Source organism: Lagenorhynchus albirostris, chromosome 17, assembly GCF_949774975.1.
Source record: "Lagenorhynchus albirostris chromosome 17, mLagAlb1.1, whole genome shotgun sequence".
NCBI classification, from domain to species: Eukaryota; Metazoa; Chordata; class Mammalia; order Artiodactyla; family Delphinidae; genus Lagenorhynchus; species Lagenorhynchus albirostris.
The window spans coordinates 35,961,624-35,987,271 of NC_083111.1; the positions used below are offsets into that span (position 1 = coordinate 35,961,624).

Here is a 25,648-nt window from a genome sequence, read left to right on the forward strand (position 1 = left end):
TGAATCTTTTCGTGTCAGCCCAGTCATTTCAGTAACAGCATCACTCCACATGCAGCTATTTAAACTAGAAAACTCTGTCATCTTCAGCTCTTCCCTTGCTCACCATTTCCAGTTGGTTGGCTTCTGAGTTCAGGCTAATCAACATGTTAAATATGTGTGGTAAATGTTGTCTTGATTTCTGCTGTCCTCATTATTTCTCACTTAGACTAATGCCTTTTGTCTGACTCATATCTATTTCCTTCTAGCTCACAGTTAAATCTTATTCTTTCCAAAACACAAAGGCAATGCAAAAAGTAGCAGAGGTATTGAGGTGAAGATGAGAGAAGTGGAAAAGGCTCTATCTGCCAAATGGCCTTGATCAAAGGGAGAGACCTCTTTGTCTGCTTTTAGTGAAATAGGTCAATGTGTTGCTGAGGTTGGACTTTGAGGCAAGAAGAAATAATTTGATTAGGCAATATTAGGTACAATAGTAATTCACTATATCCTCATTTTCTGGGACCTTCCCATCTGCAAGTAATTTTATTTGCTAACTTCTTACCCCTTCTGTGATGGCATCCAGTCTAAATCATCATCTCTTGCCTGGCTTGGCATAAAAACATTATACTTACTCTCCCTGCTTCCAGTCTTGCCTCCTACATTCCATTCTCAACTTAGTAGCCAGAACAATTCTCTAAAAACTTAAGGCAGCTCATGTCAATCCACTGCTCAAAACTTTGGAGAGTTTCCCACTTGACTTGAGTATAATTGTAAGTGGTTGACTCAGCCTGTGTGATCCAGTCCCCTTTACCTCATTGACTTCACCTCTTGTCCCTCTTTCTCTTCCCTCCTTCTACTTCAGCCACACTCACCCTCTGATTCTTTCTAATGTGCTAGGCATGCTTCCTTCTCAGGGCCTTTGCTTTTAGTTTTCCCTCTGCCTGAAAGGACCGTGCAACTCATCCCCTCACTCCCTTTAGGTCTTTGCTCAGATGTCACCTCGGTGAGACCTTTGCTGACCACTCTATTTAAAATAGCAACACACTACCCATATTCTATGCCTTATCTTTCCCCACAGCAACATATTAGCTTTTAATATACTCTATATTTCACTTAATTTATCTTCCCTCCCCCCCAAATATAATCTCTCTTAGGGTAGAATATTGTATCTGTTTTGCTCACTGCTGTATTGCCATTGCCTAGAACAGTGTCTGGAGCATAGCAAATGCTCAGTAAAAACATGCTAAAGATAAATAAAATGAGTTAACACAATAATCATAATATCATGTTTATCTCTAATACTTTTTCATACAAGCAAATTCCCAAATCAGAACAAACCCTTTACAAGGGTTTGTTATGCTATGTTGTAACCTGTTACATTGTAGACACTTATTAGGAATTTTTATTTCAAATGTGATTATTTTTACCTTTATAACCTTTCCTCTATGAGGTTGAGAAAATGTTTTAAAATAATAAGAAAAGAAAGTTTATATGCAAATATCTTGCTTAATTTATCTTTCATAAAGTACCAGATAAAATTCCCTATACAAATCAATACTAAATAAATAAAAATTCATCTTAGTGCTTTTGGGAAATTAGGACACATTTTTTCTTTATTACTAGGTAACGATAAACTCACCAGCCTACTTGTGCAAATTTCCTGATTCATCATCTTAATGTAATAGTTCTGGAGTTGGTGGCAGCCTTAAGTAAAACTGCCATTTATGCAGAGAAAGATTATTGTAAGTTTCTTGGATTATCATGCTTTGGCAAAAGGGTACCAAAAAATGCTTTGTCAACACGAAGGTAAATGAAATATAATGACTGGCATGGAGGATTACCAGATTTGCAAATTTATCTTTCACAATTATTTTATACATGTTTTCAAATTTTATCTTTCACTAACTTTTTTCCCTGGTTAAAAAATCAAATCATATTTATTGAATAGATTTTGAAATTACTAAGAACCAATCAAACTAACAAAAAGAACAAATAATCTTCCATTATCCCATCACCTAGACATACATAGTAACTGTGAAAGGTAATGAATGGACTCTGAAGTCAGACACATCTTCGATTTGAGTCTTTACTACTTATTATTTGTCTTTAAAAGTTAGTTACTTGACCTTTCTGTGCTTCAGTTTTCTCATCTATAAAATGGGAGTAACAATAGAATTTACCTTATAGGGTTGTTGAAAGTCCTTCATAGACCTGGCACATGGTTAATATTGAATCTACTACTAACTGTTGTTATTTTCTTCTAGTCTTTATTCTAAGTATATATTTATAGTTAAGAACATCCTGTATATTTCTTTTTTTACTTAACATCATATAAGCATTTTCTTGTTCAATTTCTAGTTGATGAATAGCCTTATCCTAAATCAGTGACAACATTTCTATTTCCTTAGGGTAAATTTTAGATATCTCAGAACAACTAATGGCAGCCCATTTAACTTACAAGAATGCTCTAGCAGGAAATTATCGATTCTGGAGTTTTAATCTTATAACCATAACCTGATGGGGAATATCAGATACCCAACTGGTGTGAACATTAAACTCAGTAGGAGCTCAGTGAGTAGAGGGAGGCAGTATACAAGGTCGTCATAATCTTGGTTTTGCAAGTTGGGCGACGTACTTAACTTTTCTGGGCCCCTCCTGAACAATGGGGTAAAAATAATGCCTATCTCATGGAGTGGTGAAGATTAGTTTCTAATCCTGATAAATGGTAAACACTTAATGAATATTAGCTCTTTATTGTTTGTTATTATGGTTAACACTTAAAAGTTTGTTTTCATAATTAAAAGTGAGAGAATAGCAGTGATTTTGACAAGTAATATGAGAGTAAGCTGTAAAATATAAGATAGGGCAGTATAAATAGTTTTCAGTTGAAAATGGTTTGATTTTATCCCCCCATTTTAAATATAACAAATATTTTTATCTGTTCCAAATTTATTATCCAGAAGACAACATGGGAAGAGGCATTTGATTTAATAAATCTTATAAAGGACTTTTTATAATTTTCTTCAGTGATTCAAAGATGGAATGTGATTTTTATCCAAATTATTCTTGTTAAAAGACAAAAATGCTTTATGTAAGTTTTTTTGAAGTTAAATTTAAGCTAAACACATAAACTAATAATGCTAGCATTTATAGAGTGCTTTCTGTGTGCTACACAATTTTCTAGGTTTATTATTCATATTAACTCATGAAATCGTTATAATGTCCTATGAGGAAGGTTCTGTTATTATCTCCATTTATAGAAGAAACTGAGGCAAAAAGAGGTTAAATAACTTGCTGAAGGTTACATGACTAGGGAGAAAATTCTGCCCTCTGTAGTCTAGCTCCAAAGCCCATGCTTTTAACCACTCTATGTTACTTAACATTCCAACAGAAAAAGAATAAAAATTGATTAAATACAGTACCAATATGTTTACAGTGAGTTTGTGTTAATCTAAGAATTTGATTAATATTAAAGAGTATGTTTAAAAAAACTCATATCTTTTGTGGGAATATAAGTATGCAAATTTCAATTCATTTTTTTTCTTTTAGTTTTTTAGGTATGGAACAAAAATATTATATCAAAACAATGAAGGTTTTCAGTCTAAATTCTTTCCACCCTTTCAAAAAGTGATGCTACCACCAAATAGTTTTCAAGGAAAAGTAGCATTCATTACTGGGGGAGGTACTGGCCTTGGTAAAGGAATGACAACTCATCTGTCCAGCCTAGGTGCGCAGTGTGTGATAGCCAGCCGGTAAGTCAGTCTCAGCAAGTTGCCTGGCAAGAGTCTATTGATGAATAATTCTGTGCCACAATATTGAAAACACTATTTGCCAGAGTTGTTTGATTTGCGTCGTAATCTTCTATGAAATATCGTTTAGATTATTTAACTAAATCTCCTTGGAAAAAGTCAGTTATAATTTGTGATGATAGGGCTTCCCTTGTGGCACAGTGGTTAAGAATCCGCCTGCCAATGCAGGGGACACGGGTTCGAGCCCTGGTCTGGGAAGGTCCCACATGCCACAGAGCAACTAAGCCCGAGCGCCACACTACTGAGCCTGTGCGCTAGAGCCCACGAGCCACAGCTACTGAAGACTGCGTGTCACAACTACTGAAGCCCATGCACCTAGAGCCCATGCTCTGCAACAAGAGAAGCCACAGCAATGAGAAGCCCGTGCACCGCAACGAAAAGTAGCCCCGGCTTGCTGCAACTAGAGAAAGTCCGCACACAGAAATGAAGACCCAATGCAGCCAAAAATAAATAGAATAATTAAAAAAAAATTGTGATAGAAATAATGATTGATTATGGAACTGATGATATATATATATTTCACAAATTCAGTGATAGAATTTTTTCTGTATATGAAGTTAAAAAGTACTATATTGAGGCTGCTTTGTTTTCAGTGAGATTGATTATAATTACTGATTCAGTGGATAGTTAACCTTGTACCAGGATAATGGATATAATGCTTCCATTTTCTATAAGATGGGCAGATATTTCAAAACAGCTGTTGTGATGAATGTAGGGAGGGTGAGACCACGTGGAAAGAATTTCTTATTTAGGCATGTCCCAGTACCTTATAACGATGTAAGTATAGAGGTTTAGAGACTGGTCAAAAAAATCTACCCCTTCTTCCAATTTTGAATAGTGTACAATTCTTAGGTAGGCTAAGTAGTAATCTGAATGACAAGTCACTATGTAATTTACAGGGGGCAAAAGGAATTTCTTTCAGATGTTGTTTTTAATGCAAATTGGCCAGAACATTTTGTTTCATGTTGTAATGTGTTTAAGAGTGTTAAAATATTATTTTTTTATAACACTACATAATTTACATTGTGTATTTTTTTGTGTTTCTCTCAAGAGCATAAGATTTTGACTATATATAGTTGTCCAGACCCATCAATTTGATCTAAAATCTACTAATGTCGATTTTATACATAACATAGTTTTTTTATAGTTTAGCATAAGCTTACATCATTCCAGGAATGTATTTTCCTTCTCAAGCAGGCTTGGGCAAGGAAATACATAGAAATGAATATAATTAAGGAAATAATTTAAAATCTATGAGTAGATATAAAATAACTGGCTTAGAAGTAATTTAATAAATTAGTGTCACATATATGAAAATTACTTAAATTTAACTTCTAGAAAATAAATGCATTCAAACTACCTTGTTTGTAGATATAGCTTTTCTATTGTCTCAAAAATTCATGTCATTAAGCTGTAGATTCTCTTTTTTAATTTATGAAATTAAAAAGAAAAATATAACATGAAGTTATTTCAGAACTCATGCAAAGTACCATGTGTTTTTTTCTAGAAAAATTGATGTTCTGAAAGCAACTGCAGAACAAATATCTTCTCAAACTGGAAATAAGGTACATTAAAAACAGTTACTTAAATCAGATTTAGGAATTATAGCATGCTTAAGTAATTTACTCATACTCATGGATTAGGAAGTCTGAAAAAATGTAGGGTTCTTTTTTTCTCTTTGTTATTTTGCAGGTTCATGCAATTCAGTGTGATGTGAGGGATCCTGGTATGGTGCAAAGCACTGTGTCAGAGCTGATCAAAGTCGTAGGACATCCTGATGTAAGTGTAATGGTGATGAGGTGAAAGTATGAGGCCTTTGATGTTGATATCACCTACCAAGATGTATTAAGGAAATAAAATATTGATGTGAGCAAATGCTGTGTTAAGAAGCATCTATTTTCCATTGCTAGCAGAAAGCTAGCTCTGTTTAAACCAGGGAATAGATTAGGTGGACTGCTACACCATTTCCTTTCAGGAGTACTTAAAAAATACATTTACAATCATATAGAAAAAACGATTTTACTTTATTTAATAAGATTATGAAATAAGAGCTGTTATCCAAGAGCACAATATCTAATTTAAATGATTCATGCTCTTTGCTTTTTTTAAATAACTTGATTATCTCTGTCAGTGGAGGAGAATAATACAAACAAGGAACCTACAAAAAAACCTCCAGATTTGTAAGACCTGAGATATGCATGGGTATTTTGCTTTTGTTTGGTTCACATATTGGAAAGAAACCATTTCTTCCAGTAGTCTCAAAGAGAGCACTTTTCTATGTTAAAGATATTTTCAGGCAAACCGATAATGTATTACATTATTGGTGGAATAATAATATTGGAATCTTTATTGATATTGAAGAAGCAGGTCATCAACCAAGAATTTCATTAGCTAAATTAAGCCAAAATGATACCAGAAATTAAAGGCATTTTAATTAAGATTTCTTGAAATAAAGTATAGTCACATGGTAGATATACTTAATCTATATTTATATTTTTAATAATAGACTGTACCCTAATTTTGAGATGGGGATTAGAACTCTAAAATTTGGTAAATAATAATAGGGAATTTTCACAGGCTCAAAAAAGGTAAAACTGAACCAAATCTCATGGTATTTTTTCATAGCAGACTGTGAACTTTAGCTTTATTATATTATTTGGATTTATAAGTTTCAAAAATAAAAGCCCTTTAGGGAAAATATTCTTCCTCATCTAAGTTTCTGTAACTTGCCTTAATCATTTATTAGATTGTGATAAACAATGCAGCAGGGAATTTTATTTCTCCCACTGAAAGACTGTCTCCTAATGCTTGGAAGACCATAACTGACATAGTTCTAAATGGCACAGCCTTTGTGACACTAGAAATTGGAAAGCAACTAATCAAAGCACAGAAAGGTATGTATATTTATTCTTTACATGTTTATTGGATTCCTACTTGTGCAGTTTCTGTGCTAAGCCCTGGGATACGTAAAAACGTCAATGACAGTGTCTATTCTTGTACAACTCATAAGCTATTGGGGAAGAAAGATACTTAAATAGTTACCATATGCACTTAAATAGTTACCATATGCTGTGATCTAAGCTATATTAAATGTTATGTTTCAAGTGCATTGGAAATCCAGAGAAAGAAAGAAATAACTCTCCCTAGGGATGATTATCATGTTCCTCATTATCATTGAGGAACAGAATGCAATTTTAGCTGAATTTTCAAAGATCTAGACATGGAGAAGGGGGAAGGAAAGGAAATGTAAATGTCCATGGGAAGAAGCTTGGTGTGGGAAAAGCAGAAGGGTTTAGGGACTGGTTACAGATGGGGAGGGAGATCAGTGGGAGGTGATTATGGGAGGTGGGTTGGATGTAATTGGGAAAGTTCCCAATACCAAAATGGGGAATTTGATGTTAATTTTGAGGAAATGGGGAATTATTTCCGTATGGCTTTTTCTTGAAGGTGTCTCATAAAGAATGTTACTTGATTAGAAAGGTTACTGGGAACAATGTAAGGGCTAGAAAAGATTAGAGAGATCATTTAGGAGGGTCTTATTTTCCTTTTGTTAGGATAGATGGCATGGAGGATAAATTAGGAGATATTTAGAAGATAAGATCAATAGGCCTTACTGATAAGGTGACAGAGTTTTTAGCTGGAGTGGATAGTTTAGATGATGATGACATCAATGAGAAAACTGGAAGGAGAGTAGATTTAGAATGTACTAGAACATTTTTGTTTAGTACTATAGGAACAGACTTCTTTAGAAAAGTTCATACAATATAAATAGTGAATATATTTGTAATTACTTATGTGGGTATATACATATATGTCTAGAACCAGTGTACATTTATTCATTTAACAGAAACTTACTGATGACTTTTGTGTACCAGGCCCTGTGCTGCATGCCCACATGACAGGTGACTAAGACACTGTCCCTGAGCAGGTTGTGGTTGGGACTTGAAGGATGGGGGCATTTTCTCAGAGAGGTTGGAGAGTATTCTGAACCAGGACAAGGAGGAAGAATCCTTGTGTTCCTTGAAGGATGTCCTCTGGGGCTTGAGGGGAATGGCATGAGCCGACCAGTTTCCTTCTGTTGGTTCAAAGCCTTTGCCTCATTAGGTTCAGTTTCTTCTTCTTTACAGTGTGGATAATTCTCAAATCAGCTTGAGAAAGGATGTAGGAACAGACAGAAGGATGCTAGAGAGGCACTAGCTTTTTTTCTACACATGTGCTAATAACTTCCATCTTTTCTCCATGCACTCATTGAAATTGAAACCCCAGGTCACTCATTCCCATTACAACAAAGTGGATATGATTGAAATTTGGAATTTACATAATTTTTTTGATTTTTTTTAAAGGGGTGGATGATTGGGAAGGGAGACAGAGAAGTGTGGGCTGACTTCTCTCTCTTCTCTGTTCTAGGATCCTTCTATCTCTTCTCACTCTGCCTCTGTCTGATTTCCTCTCTCCATACCTCTTACTCATTTCTCTATTTGTTTCTCTCTGTACGTCTGTCTGTCTCTCTCTTTCTCTCTCTCTGTCAACTCTTCACTTTTGCTTTTGTTTCTTTCTTCAGTCTCTCTCATCACTTGGTGTTTCTCTGCCTTTTCTCTTTTATTTCATCCCCTGCCCATCTGTGTTACTCTTGATTTCTGTCTGACTCTCCCTTCTTTTCTCATTATTGTCATTCATTTTAACGTAGACTTTGATCTATTTTTATTCATCACATTGGTTAAAATTCTATGGGCTTCATTAAAAATACATTAGCTAAGGCTTCTTAAAAGATGGAGCCAGTTTTCATTCTTCCAAAATTCCTGTCGGTTATAGATGCTGTAACCTGACAGGGTTTTAAGGACTTGTATTAGTGAGCTGTGGAGAGTACAATGCACAGGGTCTTTTCTGGTATTGGAGCGATAGTCAAGGAACTCAGGTGCTAATGACTTCTGAGGTGTGTCAACGTGGTAAATACGGAAGTCAGTTCAGGGAGCAGGCAATCTGTAATAATTTGTGATCAGAAGTATGTTAGGTGGTCTGGTATCTAGGAAGGTGGTCAAGGTAAGGTATCTGGGAAGTCAGACTAGAAAATATAAGGGCACCAGCAACTAGAAGCCAGATGCTCACTTGCTGGGGACAGGAATTGGTGATGAGGTGCACTCAGAGAGGGACTAGCAGATGCCTGAAGATCAGGAGAACTGTGGCCTTAGCAGGGGCAGAGAAGTTAAAATTAGAGGGACACTGTTAAAGTATGTTTCTAGGCAGCACTGATGCAAAACTAACAATTTTGAACAAATAAAAGATTTAGGAAACTCCTAAAGACCTTAGCCCAATGTGCTCTTATAGCCACAAAGGTCAGTAAATACATGGCTGATCCTTTCTGGGGAGGATTTGAAATTATCATGCTGAGGTTCATTCATCACTAAGATGCCATGTATAAATTTAAAATTTTTAGTAAATAGTGTGGAAAAGAGTACCTAAATTTATTAAAGAATTGAGAGAACTTGAAATGAGGAAAGACTAAATGAATAATACCGAGTTTTATTTAAGAGACTAGTCATGAAGGACATGGATAGGATAAATATTGAATTTTTCCATCAAACCCTAGAGATCACTAGAAGCAAGAGATACCTCTTGAAACTCTTAAGAGGTTATTTTAACTGCTTAAAGTAGCATTATTATTTAAGTAGCATTAATAATACTTTATACCACAATAGTGCTTTGTAATTTACAAAATATTTTCATATATCAGTATAGAATCAGTATGAAATGCAGGATTATTGTATGCTGAAATACAGATAGATTAAAGAAAGAGTAAATCAATGCATAATGTAGCTCTAATGTATGTATTATTTTTAGTTTGCTAAATGGGAGGAAACATTTATATATAGTAAAATCCACAGATCTTCTATATATAAATTGATACAGAATTTTGATTGTTTTGTAAATTTATACACTTAGGTAACCATTACCAAACCAAGACATAGAACATTTCTGTTGCCTCCAAATGTTCCCTCTTGCCGATTTCTACTTAATCCTCACTATCTATGTTTTTAATCCATTTTTTATTGAGTTATTTCTCTTTATTATTTTAAAAATTCTAGATTTATTTTTTATTGAAGTAACATTGGTTTATAACATATATAAATGTTTCAAGTGTGCAGTATTTCTACTTCTACTTACACTACAGTGTGTTTACCACTAAAAATTTTGTTTCCATCTATCACCATACAGTTGATCCCCTTTACCCATTCCTCCCTGCCCCTTCCCCTGGTAACCACTACTCTGTTCTCTGTATTTATGTGTTTGTTTTTGTTTGTTTTTTTCATTTATTTTGTTTGTGTGTGTGTGCATGTGTTTGTTTTTTATAGTCCACATATGAGTGATATCATATGTATTTGTCTTTTTCCATCTAACTTATTTCACTTAGCATGATACCCTCAAGGTCCATCTGTGTTGTCACAAATGGGAAAATTTTATCTTTTTATGGCTGAGTAGTATTTCTGTGTGTGTGTGTGTGTGTGTGTGTGTGTGTGTGTGTATCACATCTTTATCCATTCAACTGTTGATGGGCACTTAGCTATTTTAATATCTTGGCTATTGTAAATAATGCCATGATGAACACAGGGGTTCATATATCTTTTCAAATTAGTGTTTCTGTATTCTTTGGAAATACCCAGAAGTGGGACAGCTGGAAAATATGGTAGTTCTATTCTTAATTTTTTCAGGACCCTCTATACTATTTTCCATAGTGGCTACACCAGTGTATATTCCCACTAACAGTTTACTAGGGTTCCCTTTATTCTGTATCCTCACCAACGTCTGTTATTTATGGTCTTTTTGATGATAGCCATTCTGATAGGTGTGAGGTGCTATCTCATTGTGGTTTTGATTTACATTTCCCTGATGATTAGCAATGTTGAGCATCTTTTCACGTGCCTGTTGACCATCTATAAGTCTTCTTTGGAAAAATGTTTATTCAGCTCCTCTGCCCATTTTTTAAATGCTTTTTGTTGTTGTTGTTGAGTTGTATGAGCTCTTTACATATTTTGGATGTTAACCTCTTATCGGATATATCATTTGCACATATCTTCTTCCATTCAATAGTTTGTATTTTCATTTTGTTGATTGTTTCCTTTGCTGTGCAGAAGCGTTTTAGTTTGATGTAGTCCCATTTGTTTATTTTTGCTTTAGTTTCCCTTGCCTGAGGAGACATATCTAGAAAGATTGCTAAGACTGATGTTAAAGAGCTTACTGCCTATTTTCTTCTAGGAATTTTGTGGTTTCGGGTCTTAGATTCAATCTTTAATCTATTTTGAGTTGATTTTTATGTATGGTGTGAGATAGTGGTCTAGTTTCATTTTCTGTCAGTGACTGTCCAGTTTTCCCAACACCAAGTACTGGAGAGATTATCCTCTCTCCATTGTATGTTCTTTGCTTCTTTGTCATATATTAATTGTCTGTATATACATGGTATTATTTCTGGGCTCTACTTTCTTTTCCTTTGATCTGTGTATCTCTTTTTCTTTCATTACCATGCTGTTTTGATTACTATAGCTTTGTAATTTAGTCTGAAATCAGGGAGTGTGATACCTCCAGCTTTGTTCTCTTTTCTCAGTAGTGTGTTGGCTATTTGCTGTATTTTGTGGTTCAATATAAATCTTAGAATTCTTTTGTTCTATTTTCATGAAAAAATTCCCTGGGAGTTTGATAAGGATTGCATGGAATCTATAGATTGCTTTAGGTAATAAGGACATTTTAACAAAGTTAATTCTTCCAACCCACGAGCCCAGAATATCTTTTCACTTATTTGTGTTTTCATTCTTTCAACAATGTCTTATAGTTTTCAGTGTATGAGTCTTTTACCTCCTTGGTTAAATTTATTCCTAGGTATTTTATTCTTTTTTTTGTGATTGTAAATGGGATTGTTTTTTAAATTTGTCTTTCTGCTAGCTCAGTGTTGGTGTATAGAAACACAGCCAATTTTTTGTATGTTGATTTTGTACCTTTCAACTTTACTGTATTTCTTTACTATTTCTAATACTATTTGGGGGAGTCTTTAGGGTTTTCTATATAAAATCTTATCATTCACAAATAGTGACAATTTTTCTTCTTCCTTTCCAATTTAAATGCCTTTGATTTCTTTTTCTTGCCTAATTGCTCTGGCTGGGGCTTCCAATACTATGTTGAATAAGAGTGACAAGAGTGGATATTCTTTCCTTGTTCCTGATTTTAGAGGGATAGTTTTCAGTTTTTCCCCATTGAGTATGATGTTAGATATGGGCTTGTCATGTATGGCCTTTATTATGTTGCAGTATGTTCCTTCTATACCAACTTTATTGAGAGTTTTATCATAAATGGGTGTTTAATCTTCTCAAATGCTTTTTCTTCTTCTCTTGAGATGATCATATGGTATTTTAAAATTAACTTTATTGAGGTATAATTGATGTATAAAAAACCGTACATATTTAATGTATACATTTGTGTATACCCATGAAACCACCATTCAATCAAGGTAATAAAACATATCCATCGCCTCCATGAGGTTTCTCATGTCCTTCTTCTGTGTGTGTGCATTAAGAGCACTTATGTGAGAACTACTATCTTAATAAAAAATTTTAAGTGCACAATACAGTATTGCTAAATTTAGGCACAATTTTGTACCTAAAGAGATTTTGCAGATCTCTAGAACTTATTCACCTTGCATAACTGAAACTTTATAGTCATTGAACAGCCCCCATTTCCCCTTCTCCCCAGGCCCTGGCAGCCACCATTCTACTTTCTTCTTCTATGAGTTTTACCTCTTTAGATACCTTATATAAGTGCAATCATGCAATATTTGTCCTTCTGTGATGGGCTTATTTCACTTAGCATAATGTCCTTCAGGTTCATCCATGTTGTTGCACATGACAATTTCTATTAAGGCTTAATAATATTCCATTGTATATGTATACCAAATTTTCTTTTTTTCTTTATCTGTCGATGGGCCTTTCGTTGTTTCCATATATTTGCTATTGCGAATAATGCTGCAATGAACATGCGTGTGCAGATACCATTTCCAGGTCTTGATATCAGTTCTTTTGGGTATATACCTAGAAGTGAGATTGCTGGATCATAAAGGTAGTTTTATTTTTAATTTTTTGAGGAGCCTCCATACTGTTTTCCACAGTGGTTGCATCATTTCACATTTGCACAATGGTTGCACATTCACCAGTAACAGTGTACAAGGTTTCCATTTTCTCCATATCCTTGCCAACATGTATCTTTATTTTTTTTCAAATAATATCTGTCCTAACAGGTGTGAGATGATATCTCATTGTGGTTTTGATTTGCATTTCCCTGATGATTAGTGAAGTAGAGCACCTTTTCATGTACCTGCTGGCCATCTGTATATCTTCTTTAGAGAGATGTCTATTCAGGTATTTTGCCTATTTTTTAATCTGACTATTTGTTTTTTGCTACTGAGGTGTTGGAGTTCCTTATAGAATTGGGATATTAACCTCTTACCAGATATGTAATTTGCAAATATTTTCTCCCATGCTATAGGTTGCCTTTTTATTCTGTTGATTGTTCCCGTTGCTGTGCAGAAGCTTTTTAGTTTGATATAGTCCCACTTGTCTATTTTGGCTTTGTTACCTGATTCCATATGCATCCTTGAAAAAAGAACAAAAATTTTATTCTTCTGTGTAACACCATACCATTATTTTACCTAAGAAAACTAATAATTCCACAATGTTTTATTATCCAGTTCATATTCAAATTTCACCAAATGTCTCCACAAAATATCTTTGTTTAATTGAAGTATAGTTGATATATAATATTATATTTTACAGGTGTGCAATATAGAGATTTACAAGTTTTAAAAGTTATATTCCATTATAGTTATTATAAAATATTGTCTATAGTTCCTGTGTTGTACAGTATATCCTTATAGCTTATTTTATGCATAATAGTTTGGACCTCTTAATTGTCTCCCCTAAATTGCCCATCCGCGCCCCGCTCTCCACACTGGTAACTACTAGTTTGTTCTCTATATCTGTGAGTCTGTTTCTTTCTTGTTATATTCACTAGTTTGTTGTATTTTTTAGATTTCAAATGTAAGTGATAACATACAGTATTTGTCTTTCTCTGACTAATTTCACTCAGCATAATACCCTCCGAATCCATCCATCTTGTTACAAATGGCAAATTTCATTCTTTTTTTTTTTTTTTCATTCTTTTTTTACGGCTGAATAGTGTTCCATATATATACATATATATATATATGTATATATATATGTTCCGTATATATTTTACATATATATATATATAAAACATCTTTTTTTTTTATTGGAGTATAATTGCTTTACAATTTGTGTTTCTGCTGTACAATGAAGTGAATCAGCTACATGTATACCTATATCCCCTCTCTCTTGGACCTCCCTCCCACCCCCCATCCCACCCATCTAGGTCATCACAGAGCACTGAGCTGAGTTCCCTGTGCTTTATAGCAGGTTCCCACTAGCTATCTGTTTTACACATGGTAGTGTATATATGTGAATCCTAATCTCCCAATTCATCCCACCCTCCCCTTCTCCCCACTGTGTCCACATGTCTGTTATCTACATCTCTGTCTCTATTCCTGCCCTGGACGTAGGTTCATCTGTAACATTTTTCAAGATTCCACAATATGTGTTAATATACGATATTTGCTTTTCTCTTTCTGACTTACTTCACTCTGTATGACAGACTCTACATCCATCCACATCTCTACAAATGACCCAATTTCATTCCTTTTTATGGCTGAGTAATACTCCATCATACATATGTACCACATTTTCTTTATCCATTCGTCTGTTGTTGGAGATTTAGGTTGTTTTCGTGTCCTGGCTATTGTAAATAGTGCTGCAATGAACATGGGGTACATCTGTCCTTTTGAATTATGGTTTTCTCAGAGTATATGCCCAGTAGTGGGATTGCTGGGTCATGTGGTGGTTCTACTTTTAGTTTTTTAAGAAACCTCCGTACTGTTCTCCACAGTGGCTGTATCAATTTACATTCTGAGTGCAAGAGGGTTCCCTTTTCTCCACACCCTCTCCAGCATTTATTGTTTGTAGATTTTTTTATGGTGGCCATTCTGACTGGTGTGAGGTGATACCTCACTGTAGTTTTTCTTTGCGGTACACGGGCCTCTCACTGTTGTAGCCTCTCCCGTTACGGAGCACAAGCTCTGGACGCACAGGCTCAGTGGCCATGGCTCACGGGCCTAGCCGCTCCGTGGCATGTGGGATCTTCCTGGACCGGGGCACGAACCCGTGTCCCCTACATTGGCAGGCAGACTCTCAACCACTGCGCAACCAGGGAAGCCCTCTAACTGTAGTTTTGATTTGCATTTCTCTAATAATCAGTGATGTCGACCATCCTTTCATGTGCCCCTTGGCCATCTGTATGTCTTCTTTGGAGAGATGAAATTTAGGTCTTCCACCCATTTTTTTGGTTGGGTTGTTTGTTTTTTTATATTGAGCTCCATGAGCTGTTTGTATATTTTGGAGATTAATCCTTTGTCCATTGCTTCATTTGCAAATATTTTCTCCCATTCTGAGGGTTGTCTTTTTGTCTTGTTTATGGTTTCCTTTGCTGTGCAAAAGCTTTTAAGTTTAATTAGGTCCCCTTTGTTTATTTTTGTTTTTATATTCATTCATTACTCTAGGAGGTGGGTCATAAAAGATCTTGCTGTGGTTTATGTCAAAGAGTGTTTTTCCTATGTTTTCCTCTCAGAGTTTTATAGTGTCCAGTCTTACATTTAGGTCTTTAATCCATTTTGAGTTTATTTTTGTGTATGGTGTTAGGGAGTGTTCAAATTTCATTCTTTTACATGTACCTGTGCAGTTTTCCCAGCACCACTTATTGAAGAGGCTGTCTTTTCTCCATTGTATATTCTTGCCTCCTTTGTCATAGGTTAGGTGACCATAGGTGAGTGGGTTTATCTCTGGGCTTTTTATCCTGTTCCATTGACCTATATTTCTGTTTTTGTGCCAGTACTACTCTGTCTTGATTACTATAGCTTTGTAGTAGAGTTTGAAGTCAGGGAGCCTGATTCCTCCAGCTCTGATTTTCTTTCTCAAGATTGCTTTAGCTATTTGGGGTCTTTTGTGTTTCCATATAAATTGTAAAATTTTTTGTTCTAATTCTGTGAGGAATGCCATTGGTAACTTGATAAGGATTGCACTGAATCTGTAGATTGCTTTGGGTAGTGTAGTCATTTTCACAATATTGGTCTTCCAATCCAAGAACATGTTCTATCTCTCCATCTGTATGTGTCATCTTTGATTTCTTTCATCAATGTTTTATAGTCTTCTGAGTACAGGTCTTTTGCCTCCTTAGGTTTATTCCTAGGTATTGTATTAGTTTTGTTGTGATGATAAATGGGATTGTTTCCTTAATTTCTCTTTCTGATCTTTCTCTGTTAGTGTATAGGAATGCCAAGGGATTTCTGTGAATTAATTTTGTATCCTGCAACTTTACCAAATTCATTGATTAGCTCTAGTAGTTTTCTGGTGGCTTCTGCAGGATTTTCTATGTGTAGTATCATGTCATCTGCAAACAGTGACAGTTTTACTTCTTCTTTTCCAATTTGGAGTCCTTTTATTTCTTTTTCTTCTCTGATTGCCATGGCTACGACTTCCAAAACTGTGTTGAATAAGAGTAGTGAGAGGTTACATCCTTGTCCTGTTCCTGATCTTAGAGGAAATGCTTTTAGATTTTCACCATTGAGAATGATGTTTGCTGTGGGTTTGTCATATATGGCCTTTATTATGTAGAGGTAGGTTCCCTCTCTGCCCTCTTTCTGAAGAGTTTTTTATCATAAATGTGTGTTGAATTTTGTCAAAAGCTTTTTCTTCATCTATTGATATGATCATATGGCTTTTATTCTGTAGTTTGTTAATATGGTGTATCACATTGATTGATTTGCATATATTGAAGAATCTTTGCATTCCTGGGATAAATCCCACTTGATCATGGTATATGATCTTTTTAATGTGTTGTTGGATTCTGTTTGCAAGTATTTCATTGATGATTTTTGTATCTATGTTCATCAGTGATATTGGTCTGTAATTTTCTTTTTTTGTGATATCTTTGTCTGGTTTTAATATCAGGGTGATGGTTGCCTGGTAGAACGAACTTGGGAGTGTTCCTCGCTCTGCAATTTTTTGGAAGAGTTTGAGAAGGATGGGTGTTATCCTTTCTCTAATTGTTTGATGGAATTCACCTGTAAAGCCATCTGGTCCTGGCCTTTTGTTTGTTGGAAGATTTTAAATTACAGTTTCAATTTCATTACTTGTGATTATTCCTTTTATATTTTCTAATTCTTCCTGGTTCAATCTTGGAAAATTGTACCTTTCCACGAATTTGACCATTCCTTCCAGGTTGTCCATTTATTGGTATATAGTTGCTTGTAGTAGTTTCTTATGATCCTTTGTATTTCTGCAGTTTCAATTGTAATTTCTCCTTTTTTATTTCTATTTTATTGATTTGAGTCCTCTCCCTTTTCTTCTTCATGAGTCTGGCTAAAGGTTTATCAATTTTGTTTATCTTCTCCAAGAATCAACTTTTAGTTTTAGTGATCTTTGGTATTGTTTTCTTCATTTCTATTTCTTTATTTCTGCTCTGATCTTTATGATTTCTTTCCTTCTACTGAGTTTGGGTCTTCTTTGTTCTTCTTTCTCTAGTTGCTTTAGGTGTAAGGTTACATTGTTTTTTTGATATCTTTCTTGTTCCTTGAGGTGAGATTGTATCGCTATAAATTCCCCTTTTAGTACTGCTTTTGCTGCATCCCATAGTTTTTGGATCATTGTGTTTTCGTTGTCATTTTTTTCTATGTATTTTTTTTGTTTTCTTTTGATTTCTTCAGTGATCTCTTGGTTATTTAGCAACGAACTGTTTAGCCTCCATGTGTTTGTGTTTTTTCCATTTTTTTCCCTGTAATTCATTTATGATCTCATAGCATTGTGGTTGGAAAAGATGCTTGATATGATTTCAGTTTCCTTAAATTTTCCAAGGCTCGATTCGTGACCCAAGATGTTATCTGTCCTGGAGAATGTTTTGTGTGCACTTGAGGAGAAAGTGTATTCTTCCACTTTTGGGTGAAATGTCCTATAAATATCCATTAAATCTATCTGGTCTATAGTGTCACTTAAAGCTTTTGTTTCTATATTAATTTTCTGTCTGGCTGATGTGTCCATTGGTGTAAGTGGGGTGTTAAAAGTCCCCCACTAGTATTGTGTTACATCAATTTCTGGCTGTTAGCATTTGCCTTATGTGTTGAAGTGCTCCTATGTTGGGTGCATATATATTTATAATTGTTATATCTTCTTCTTGGATTGATCCCATGACCATTATGTAGTGTCCTTCCTTATCTCTTGTAACAGTCTTTATATTTTATCTGATATGAGTATTGCCACTCCAGCTTTCTTTTAATTTCCATTTGCGTGGAATATCTTTTTCTATCCCCTCACTTTCAGTCTGTATGTGTCCCTAGGTCTGAAGTGGGTCTCTTGTAGACAGCATACATATGGGTCTTGCTTTTGTATCCATTCAGCTAGTCTAATACTTTTGGTCGGAGTATTTAATCTATTTACATTTAAGGTAATTATCAATATGTATGTTCCCATTACCATTTTCTTAATTGTTTTGAGTTTGTTCTTGTTGGTCTTTTTCTTTTCTTGTGTTTCCCACCCACAGAAGTTCCTTTAAGCCTTTTTTGTAAGGTTGTTTTTGTGGTGCTGAATTCGCTTAACTTTTGCTTGTTTGTAGAGCTTTTGATTTCTCCATCGAATCTGAATGAGATCCCTGCTGGGTAGAGTAATCTTGGTGTTGGTTTTTCTCTTTCATCAAGTATATCCTGCCACTCCCTTCTGGCTTGCAGAGTTTCTGTTGAAATATCAGCTGATAACCTTATGGGGTTCTGTTGTATGTTATTTTTTGCTTTTCCCTTGCTGCTTTTAATATTTTTTCTAAATTTAATTTTGTTATTTTGATTAATATGTGTCTTGCTGTGTTCTTCCTTGGGTTTATCCTGTATGGAACTCTCTGCTCCTCCTGGACTTGGATGGCTATTTCCTTTCCCATGTTAGGGAAGTTTTCAACTCTCTTTGAATATTTTCTCGGACCCTTTCTCTTTCTCTTCCTCTTCTGGGACCCCTATAACTTGAATGTTGTGTTTAGTGTTGTCCCAGAGATCTCTGAGACTATCCTCAATTCCTTTCATTCTTTGTTCTTTATTCTGCCTCTCGGCAGTTATTTCCACCATTTTATCTTCCAGCTCACTTATTCATTCTTCTGTCTCAGTTATTCTGCTATTGATTCCTTCTAGTGTAGTTTTCATTTTATTTATTTTGCTGTACATCACTGTTTGTTTGTTCCTTATTTCTTCCAGGTCCTTGTTAAACATTTCTTGTATTTTCTCTATCTGTGCCTCCCTTCTATTTCCAAGATCATGGATCATCTTTACTATCATTACTCTGAATTACTTTTTAGGTAGGTTACATATTTCCTCTTCATTTATTTGGTCTTGTAGGTTTTTACCTTGCTCCTTCGTCTGTTGCATATTTTTTTGTTGTCTTAATTTTTTGTTGGGTGGGAGCATGTTCCTGTCTTAATGGTTGTTTGGCCTGACGCTTCCAGCACTGGAGGTTGCAGGCAGTCGGGTAGAGCCAGGTTTTGGTGCCGAGATGAGGACCTCTGGGAGACCTCACTCCAATTAATATTCACTGGGGTCTGAGGTTCTTTGTTAGTCCAGAGGTTCAGACTCAGCACTCCCTCCACAGGAGCTCAGTCCCGACCCCTGGCCCATGAACTGATTCTGCAAGTGATGTGGTGTGACAAGAAAAAAAAAAAAGGAGCAGAACAATGACAAGGAGTAAAAAAGAAAATAAAAATAAAAAACTAACAGGTATATTAGAAGAATTAAAAATATAAATGAACCAGAAGGTAAAACATAACCCCAGTAGCAAAAAAAAAAAAAAGCCAGAAAAGGCCTTGGCTGTGGGGGGCGGAGCTTAACTGGGACGGGTCTAAGCTGGGGGTGGGCTTTAGGCTGGGAAAGAGCCTGTGTTCAGGACCTATGCTGCTGGAAAAGGCCCTGGGGATTGGGGGTGGGGGTTAGGCTCAGCGGGGCTCAAGGGGCCCTTGGGGTGCCTCCAGCCTCGGAGGGTGGAGTGCCAGGCCCAGCACCCCAGCAGTTTCGATGAGGCTGGAGTGGGCAGGGAAATGCTAGCTGTGTTCCCTCCGATTCTCCTATCCCGAGAGTCCCTCCCTGTTCGTGTCTACTCTTCCTCCCCCGTCTTCCACACCCACAGGACCCAAGTGGCTGGAGGGGGCCTCAGAGGGGAGAGATCCAGGCCCAGGACCCCAGCTGGCTCCCAGGGGCTTGAGTGGGTAGGGGAAATGCTAGCTGCATTCCCCCCGGATCCTCCAACCCCGGGGGTCCCTCCCGGCTCACCTCTACTCTTCCTCCCCCCTCCCTCCCATGTTCCCATGACCCATGCTGGAGGGGGCCCTGGAGGGCAGAGGACCAGGCCCCGGACCTCAGCAGGCTCCCCAGGGCCTGAGTGGGTGGGGGAAATGCTAGCCTTTGAACCCCTGAGGGTCTCCTCCGACCCCTGGTCCCCATTGGTTTGCTCATGGTGAGTGGGCCTCTCCAGGAGTGGGAATCCCTCCCCTTCCCCAGCCACCCGTCAGGCGTCCCGGTCCTGTCCGGCCTCCACTTCTCCCCCCTCGTTCCCCACCATGTCCTACCCGGTTGCTTGGGGGTTCCTCCCGTCCCTTTGGGTATTGAGGTCCCCCACCAGCATCTGGTAGGTGCCCTAGTTGTGAGGACATGTGAACTCTGTGTCCTCCTACTCTGCCATCTTGACTTCACCCTGTTTATATCACATCTTAGTCCACTCATCTGTTGATGGATATTTAGGTTGCTTCTGCATCTTGACAATTGTAGATAATACTACTTACAAATAAATGTAAGATGTTAGGGGAAAACCAGAATGAACTTCTTGGCCAACCCAGTACAATGAACATTGCAGTGCCTGTATCTTTGCAAATTAGTATTTTTTGGATGTATACCCAGGAGTGAAGTTGCTGGGTCATATGGTAGTTCTATTTTTACTTTTTTGAGAAACCTTTGTACTGTTTTCCACAGTGACTGCACCAATTTACATTCCCACCAACAGTGTACAAGGGTTCCCTTTTCTCCACATCCTCGTCAACGTGTGTTATTTGTGTTCTTCTTCATGGTGGCCATCCTGACAGGTGTGAGGTACTATGTTATTGTGGTTTTGATTTGAATTTTCCTGATGATTAGTGATGTTGAGCATCTTTTCACATGCCTGTTGGCTGTCTGCATGTCCACTTTGGAAAAATGTCTGTTCAGGTCTTCTGTCCATTTTTAAATCAGGTTCTTTGTTTTTTTGATGTTGAGTAGTATGGTCATTTTAACAATATTAGTCAGTCCAATCCAAGAACGTGGTATATCTTTCCATCTGTTTGTCTCATCTTCAGTTTCTTTCATTAGTGTCACAGTTTTCTGAGTACATGTCTTTTACTTCCTTAGATAGGTTTATTCCTAGGTATATACTCTTTCTGATGTTCTGGTAAACAGGATTGTTTCCTTAGTTTCTCTTTCTGATAGTTTGTTGTTAGTGTACAGAGATGCAACAGATTTCTGTATATTAATTTTGTATCCTGCAACTTTACCGAATTCATTGATGAGTAATTTTTTGGTGTGTTCTTAGGATTTTCTATTTATCTTGTCATCTGCAAGCAGTGAGTGTTTTGCTTCTTCCTTTCCAATTTGGATTCCTTTTCTTTTTCTTCTCTGATTGCTGTGGCTAGGACTTCCAGTATTATGCTGAATAAAAGTGGCAAGAGTGGGCATCCTTGTCTTCTTCCTGACCTTAGAGGAAATGCTTTCAGCTTTTCACCATTGAGTGTGATGTTAGTTGTGGGTTTGTCATATTGGGTCTTTATTATGCTGAGGTATGTTCCCTCTATGTGCACTTTCTGGAGAGGTTTTTTTTTTTTATCATAAATGGATGTTGAATTTTGTCAAAAGCTTTTTCTGCACCTGATTGAGATGATCATGTTTTTTATCCTTCATTTTGTTAATATGGCATATTACATTGATTTGTGATCTTGAACCATCCTTGCATCCCTGGGATAAATTGCACTTGATCATGGTGTATGATCCTTTTAATGCATTGTTGTATTTGGTTTGCTAATATTTTATTGAGGATTTTTGGATCTGTTTTCATCAGGAATATTGACCTGTAATTTTCTTATTTTTCTTTTAATTTTATTTATTTATTTATTTATTTTTGGCTGTGTTGGGTCTTCGTTGCTGTGCACAGGCTTTCTCTAGTTGCGGTGAGCGGGGGCTACTCTTCGTTGCGGTGCACGGGCTTCTCATTGCAGTGGCTTCTCTTGTTGCAGAGCATGGGCCCTAGCCACACGGGCTTCAGTACTTGTGGCTCGCAGGCCCTAGAGCACAGGCTCAGTAGTTGTTGTGCATGAGCTTCGCTGCTCTGCAGCATGTGGGATCTTTCCAGACCAGGGCTCGAAGCTGTGTCCCCTGCATTGGCAGGCGGGTTCTTAACCACTGCACCACCAGGGATGCCCCTGTAATTTTCTTTTTTGTTGTTGTCAGGATGATGATGGCTTCATAGAAATGAGTTAGGAAGTGTTCCCTCTTCTTCAAATTTTTGAAAGCTTTTTAGAAGAATAGATGTTAATAGATATTAAATGTTTGGTAGAATTCACCTGTGAAGACATCTGGTCCTCTGCTTTTGTTTTTTGGGAGGTATTTGAATACTGTTTCAATCTCTGTACTAGTGATCAGTCTACTCAGATGTTCTGTTTCTTCATGATTCAGTCTTGGAAGGTTGTATGAGTCTATGAATTTATTGGTTTCTTCTCAGCTGTCTGATTTGGTGGCATATAGCTGTTCATAATATGTTTTTATAATTCTTTGTATTTCTGTGTGTCTCTTGTTATTTCTCCTCTTTTGTTGCTGATTTTATTTATTAGAGCCCTCTCTTTTTCTTGTGAGTCTAGCTAAAGCTTTGTCAATTTTGTTTGTCCTTTTGAAGAAACAGCTTTTAGTTTCATTGATATGTTCTTTTGTCTTTTTAGTCTCTATTTCATTTATTTCTGCTCTAATCTTTACTGTATTCTTTCTTTTACAGACTTTGGGCTTTGTTCTTTTCTTTCTAATTCCTTTAGGTGTAAGTTTATTTATTTGAGATTTTTCTTGTTTCTGTGGTAGGCCTGTATTAGCATAAACTTCCATCTTAGTATTGCTTTTGCTGCATCCCATAAATTTTGGTATGTTGTGTTTTCATTTTCATTTGTCTTCAGGTAATTTTTGATTTCTCCTTTGGTTTCTTTGTTGAACCAATAGTTGTTCAATAGCATGTTGTTCATTCTGCACATATTCATGATTTTTCCAGCTTTCTTCTTGTAGTTGATTTCTAGTTTTACACCATTGTGGTTGAAAAAGATGCTTGATATGATTTCAGATTTCTTAAATTTTTTGAGACTTGTTTCGTGTCCCAACATATGGTCTATCCTTAAGAAAATTCCATGTGCACTTGAGAAGAATGTGTTTTCTGCTACATTTAGATGGAACGTTCTTTACAAATCTATCAAATTCATATGGTATAATCTCACATTTAAGGCCACTATTTCCTTGTTGACTTTCTGTCCGGATGATCTATCCATCAATGTAAGTGGAGTGTTAAAGTCCCCTACTGCTATTGTGTTGCTGTCAGTTTCTTCCTTTAGGTCTGTTAATAATTGTTTCATATATTTTGATACTCCTGTGTTAGGTGCACATATATTAATCACTATGTCTTTTTGATTAAATTGTCCTCTTAATCATTATATACTCTCCATTTTTGTCTCTTGTTACCTTTTCTATTTGATGTCTATTTTGTCTGATATAAGTATAGCTATAGCCACTTTCTACTAGCGTTGAGTAGATGTTCTGTGTGAATTGTTCCACTTGTACATGTGTTTTTGATGTTTTTGTGGGAGGAGTAGAACTTCAAATCCAACTCCTCTGCTATCTTTTTTTGTTTGTTTGTTCCCAAACAAGATGGTGGAGCCATCTTGATCGCTCCCCTATACCCACTTCCTTTTGGCTACTATTTGCTTGGAATATTATCTTCTGTTGCTTCACTTTTAGCCTACATTTGTCTTTAGAGCTGAGATGAGTCTCCTGGAGGTAGCATATATTTGGGTCTTGTTTTTTAATTCATCTAATTCTGTGTCTTTTGATTAGTGAATTCAATCCATTTATATTTAGGGTGATTATTGTTAAATGAGGACTGCCATTTTATCTCCTGTTTTCTGCTTGTTTTGTATCTCCATTGTTTCATTTTCTTTGTGTTTCTGTCTGCTGTTTTGGTTTGGTGGTTTTCTAGACATTTTACTCAGTTTCCTCTTTTTTATGTTTTGTGTCTCTGCTCTAGATTTATGTATTGTGGTTCCATGGGGTTTGTATAAAATGTCTCATAGAGAAAATTGTCCTTTTTCTGACGATAGCATCAGACCTTTATTTACCTATGTGGGTTCCATCCCTTACCTCTTCACTTTTGTGTTTTTGTTGTCTCAACTTACCCCCTTTTACGTTGTGAGTTTGTTACCAAATTGAAGTAGCTATATTTTTCTGCTTTTGTTCCCTTTTAACTTTTTTAAAATTTTATTTATTTATTTTTGGCTGCGTTGGGTCTTTGTTGCTGCACGTGGGCTTTCTCTAGTTGCGGTGAGTGGGGGCTACTCTTCGTTGTGGTGTGCAGGCTTCTCATTGTGGTGGCTTCTCTTGTTGTGGAGCACAAGTTCTAGGCATGCAGACTTCAGGAGTTGTGGCTCGCGGGCTTAGTTGCTCTGCGGCATGTGGGATCTTCCCGGACCAGGGTTTGAACCTGTGTCCCTTGCATTGGCAGGCGGATTCTTAACCACTGCGCCACCATGGAAGTCCCCTTTTTAACTTTTATGCAATAATAAAGTGTTTGAAAGACCTGTTCTGTAAGTTTGTTTATGTACAACATGATTAATATAATTAACATGCTATATGTATGCCATATATGAAAGTTAAGAGAGTAAATCCTAAGTGTTCTCATCACAAGGAAAAAACTTTCTTTCTTTTATTTTGTATCTGTATGAGGTGATCATTGTTCACTAAACTTATTGTGGTAATCATTTCATGATGTATGTAAGATTGTTATGTTGTACACCTTAAACTTATATAGTGCTTGCTGTATGTCAACTTGATCTCAATAAAACTGAAAGAAAAAACCTATTCTGATAAAGAGTTGCAATTTTCCGATTACGTCTTTTCTATTTAACATCTTACTCAACGTTTTGTGTACTTTTGCCTTTTTGTTTCTAGTAGAAGTGATGCTTTCAACATTTTTTGTAAGGCAGGTCTAGTGTTGATGAACCCCATCAGCTTTTGTTTGTCTGAGAAAGTCTTTATTTCTCCTTCATATCTTAATGATGACTTTTCAGGATAGAATATTCTTTGGTGACTTTTTTTTAAACATCTTTATTGGAGTATAATTGCTTTACAATGGTGTGTTAGTTTCTGCTTTATAACAAAGTGAATAAGCTATACATATACATGTATCCCCATATCTCCTCCCTCTTGTGTCTCCCTCCCACCCTCCCTATCCCACCCTCTAGGTGGTCACAAAGCACCGAGCTGATCTCCCTATGCTATGCAGCTGCTTCCCACTAGCTATCTATTTTACATTTGGTTGTGTATATATGTCCATGCCACTCTCTCACTACGTCCCAGCTTACCTTTGCCCCTCGCTGGGTCCTCAAGTCCATTGTATACCTCTGCATCA

General features: G+C 36.4%; 1 protein-coding gene across 2 annotated transcripts in view; it reads left to right on the forward strand.

Annotated features, from left to right (window-relative positions):
- DECR1 (2,4-dienoyl-CoA reductase 1) overlaps positions 1 to 25,648 on the forward strand; it is a 59,699-nt gene that overhangs the window by 7,551 nt on the left and 26,500 nt on the right. For both annotated transcript variants that reach the window (XM_060127889.1, XM_060127890.1), the window contains exons 2-5: positions 3,526 to 3,728; positions 5,293 to 5,350; positions 5,478 to 5,564; positions 6,532 to 6,679. In XM_060127889.1, the coding sequence (XP_059983872.1) occupies positions 3,526 to 3,728; positions 5,293 to 5,350; positions 5,478 to 5,564; positions 6,532 to 6,679 (496 nt within the window). The remainder of the gene's footprint in view (positions 1 to 3,525; positions 3,729 to 5,292; positions 5,351 to 5,477; positions 5,565 to 6,531; positions 6,680 to 25,648) is intronic.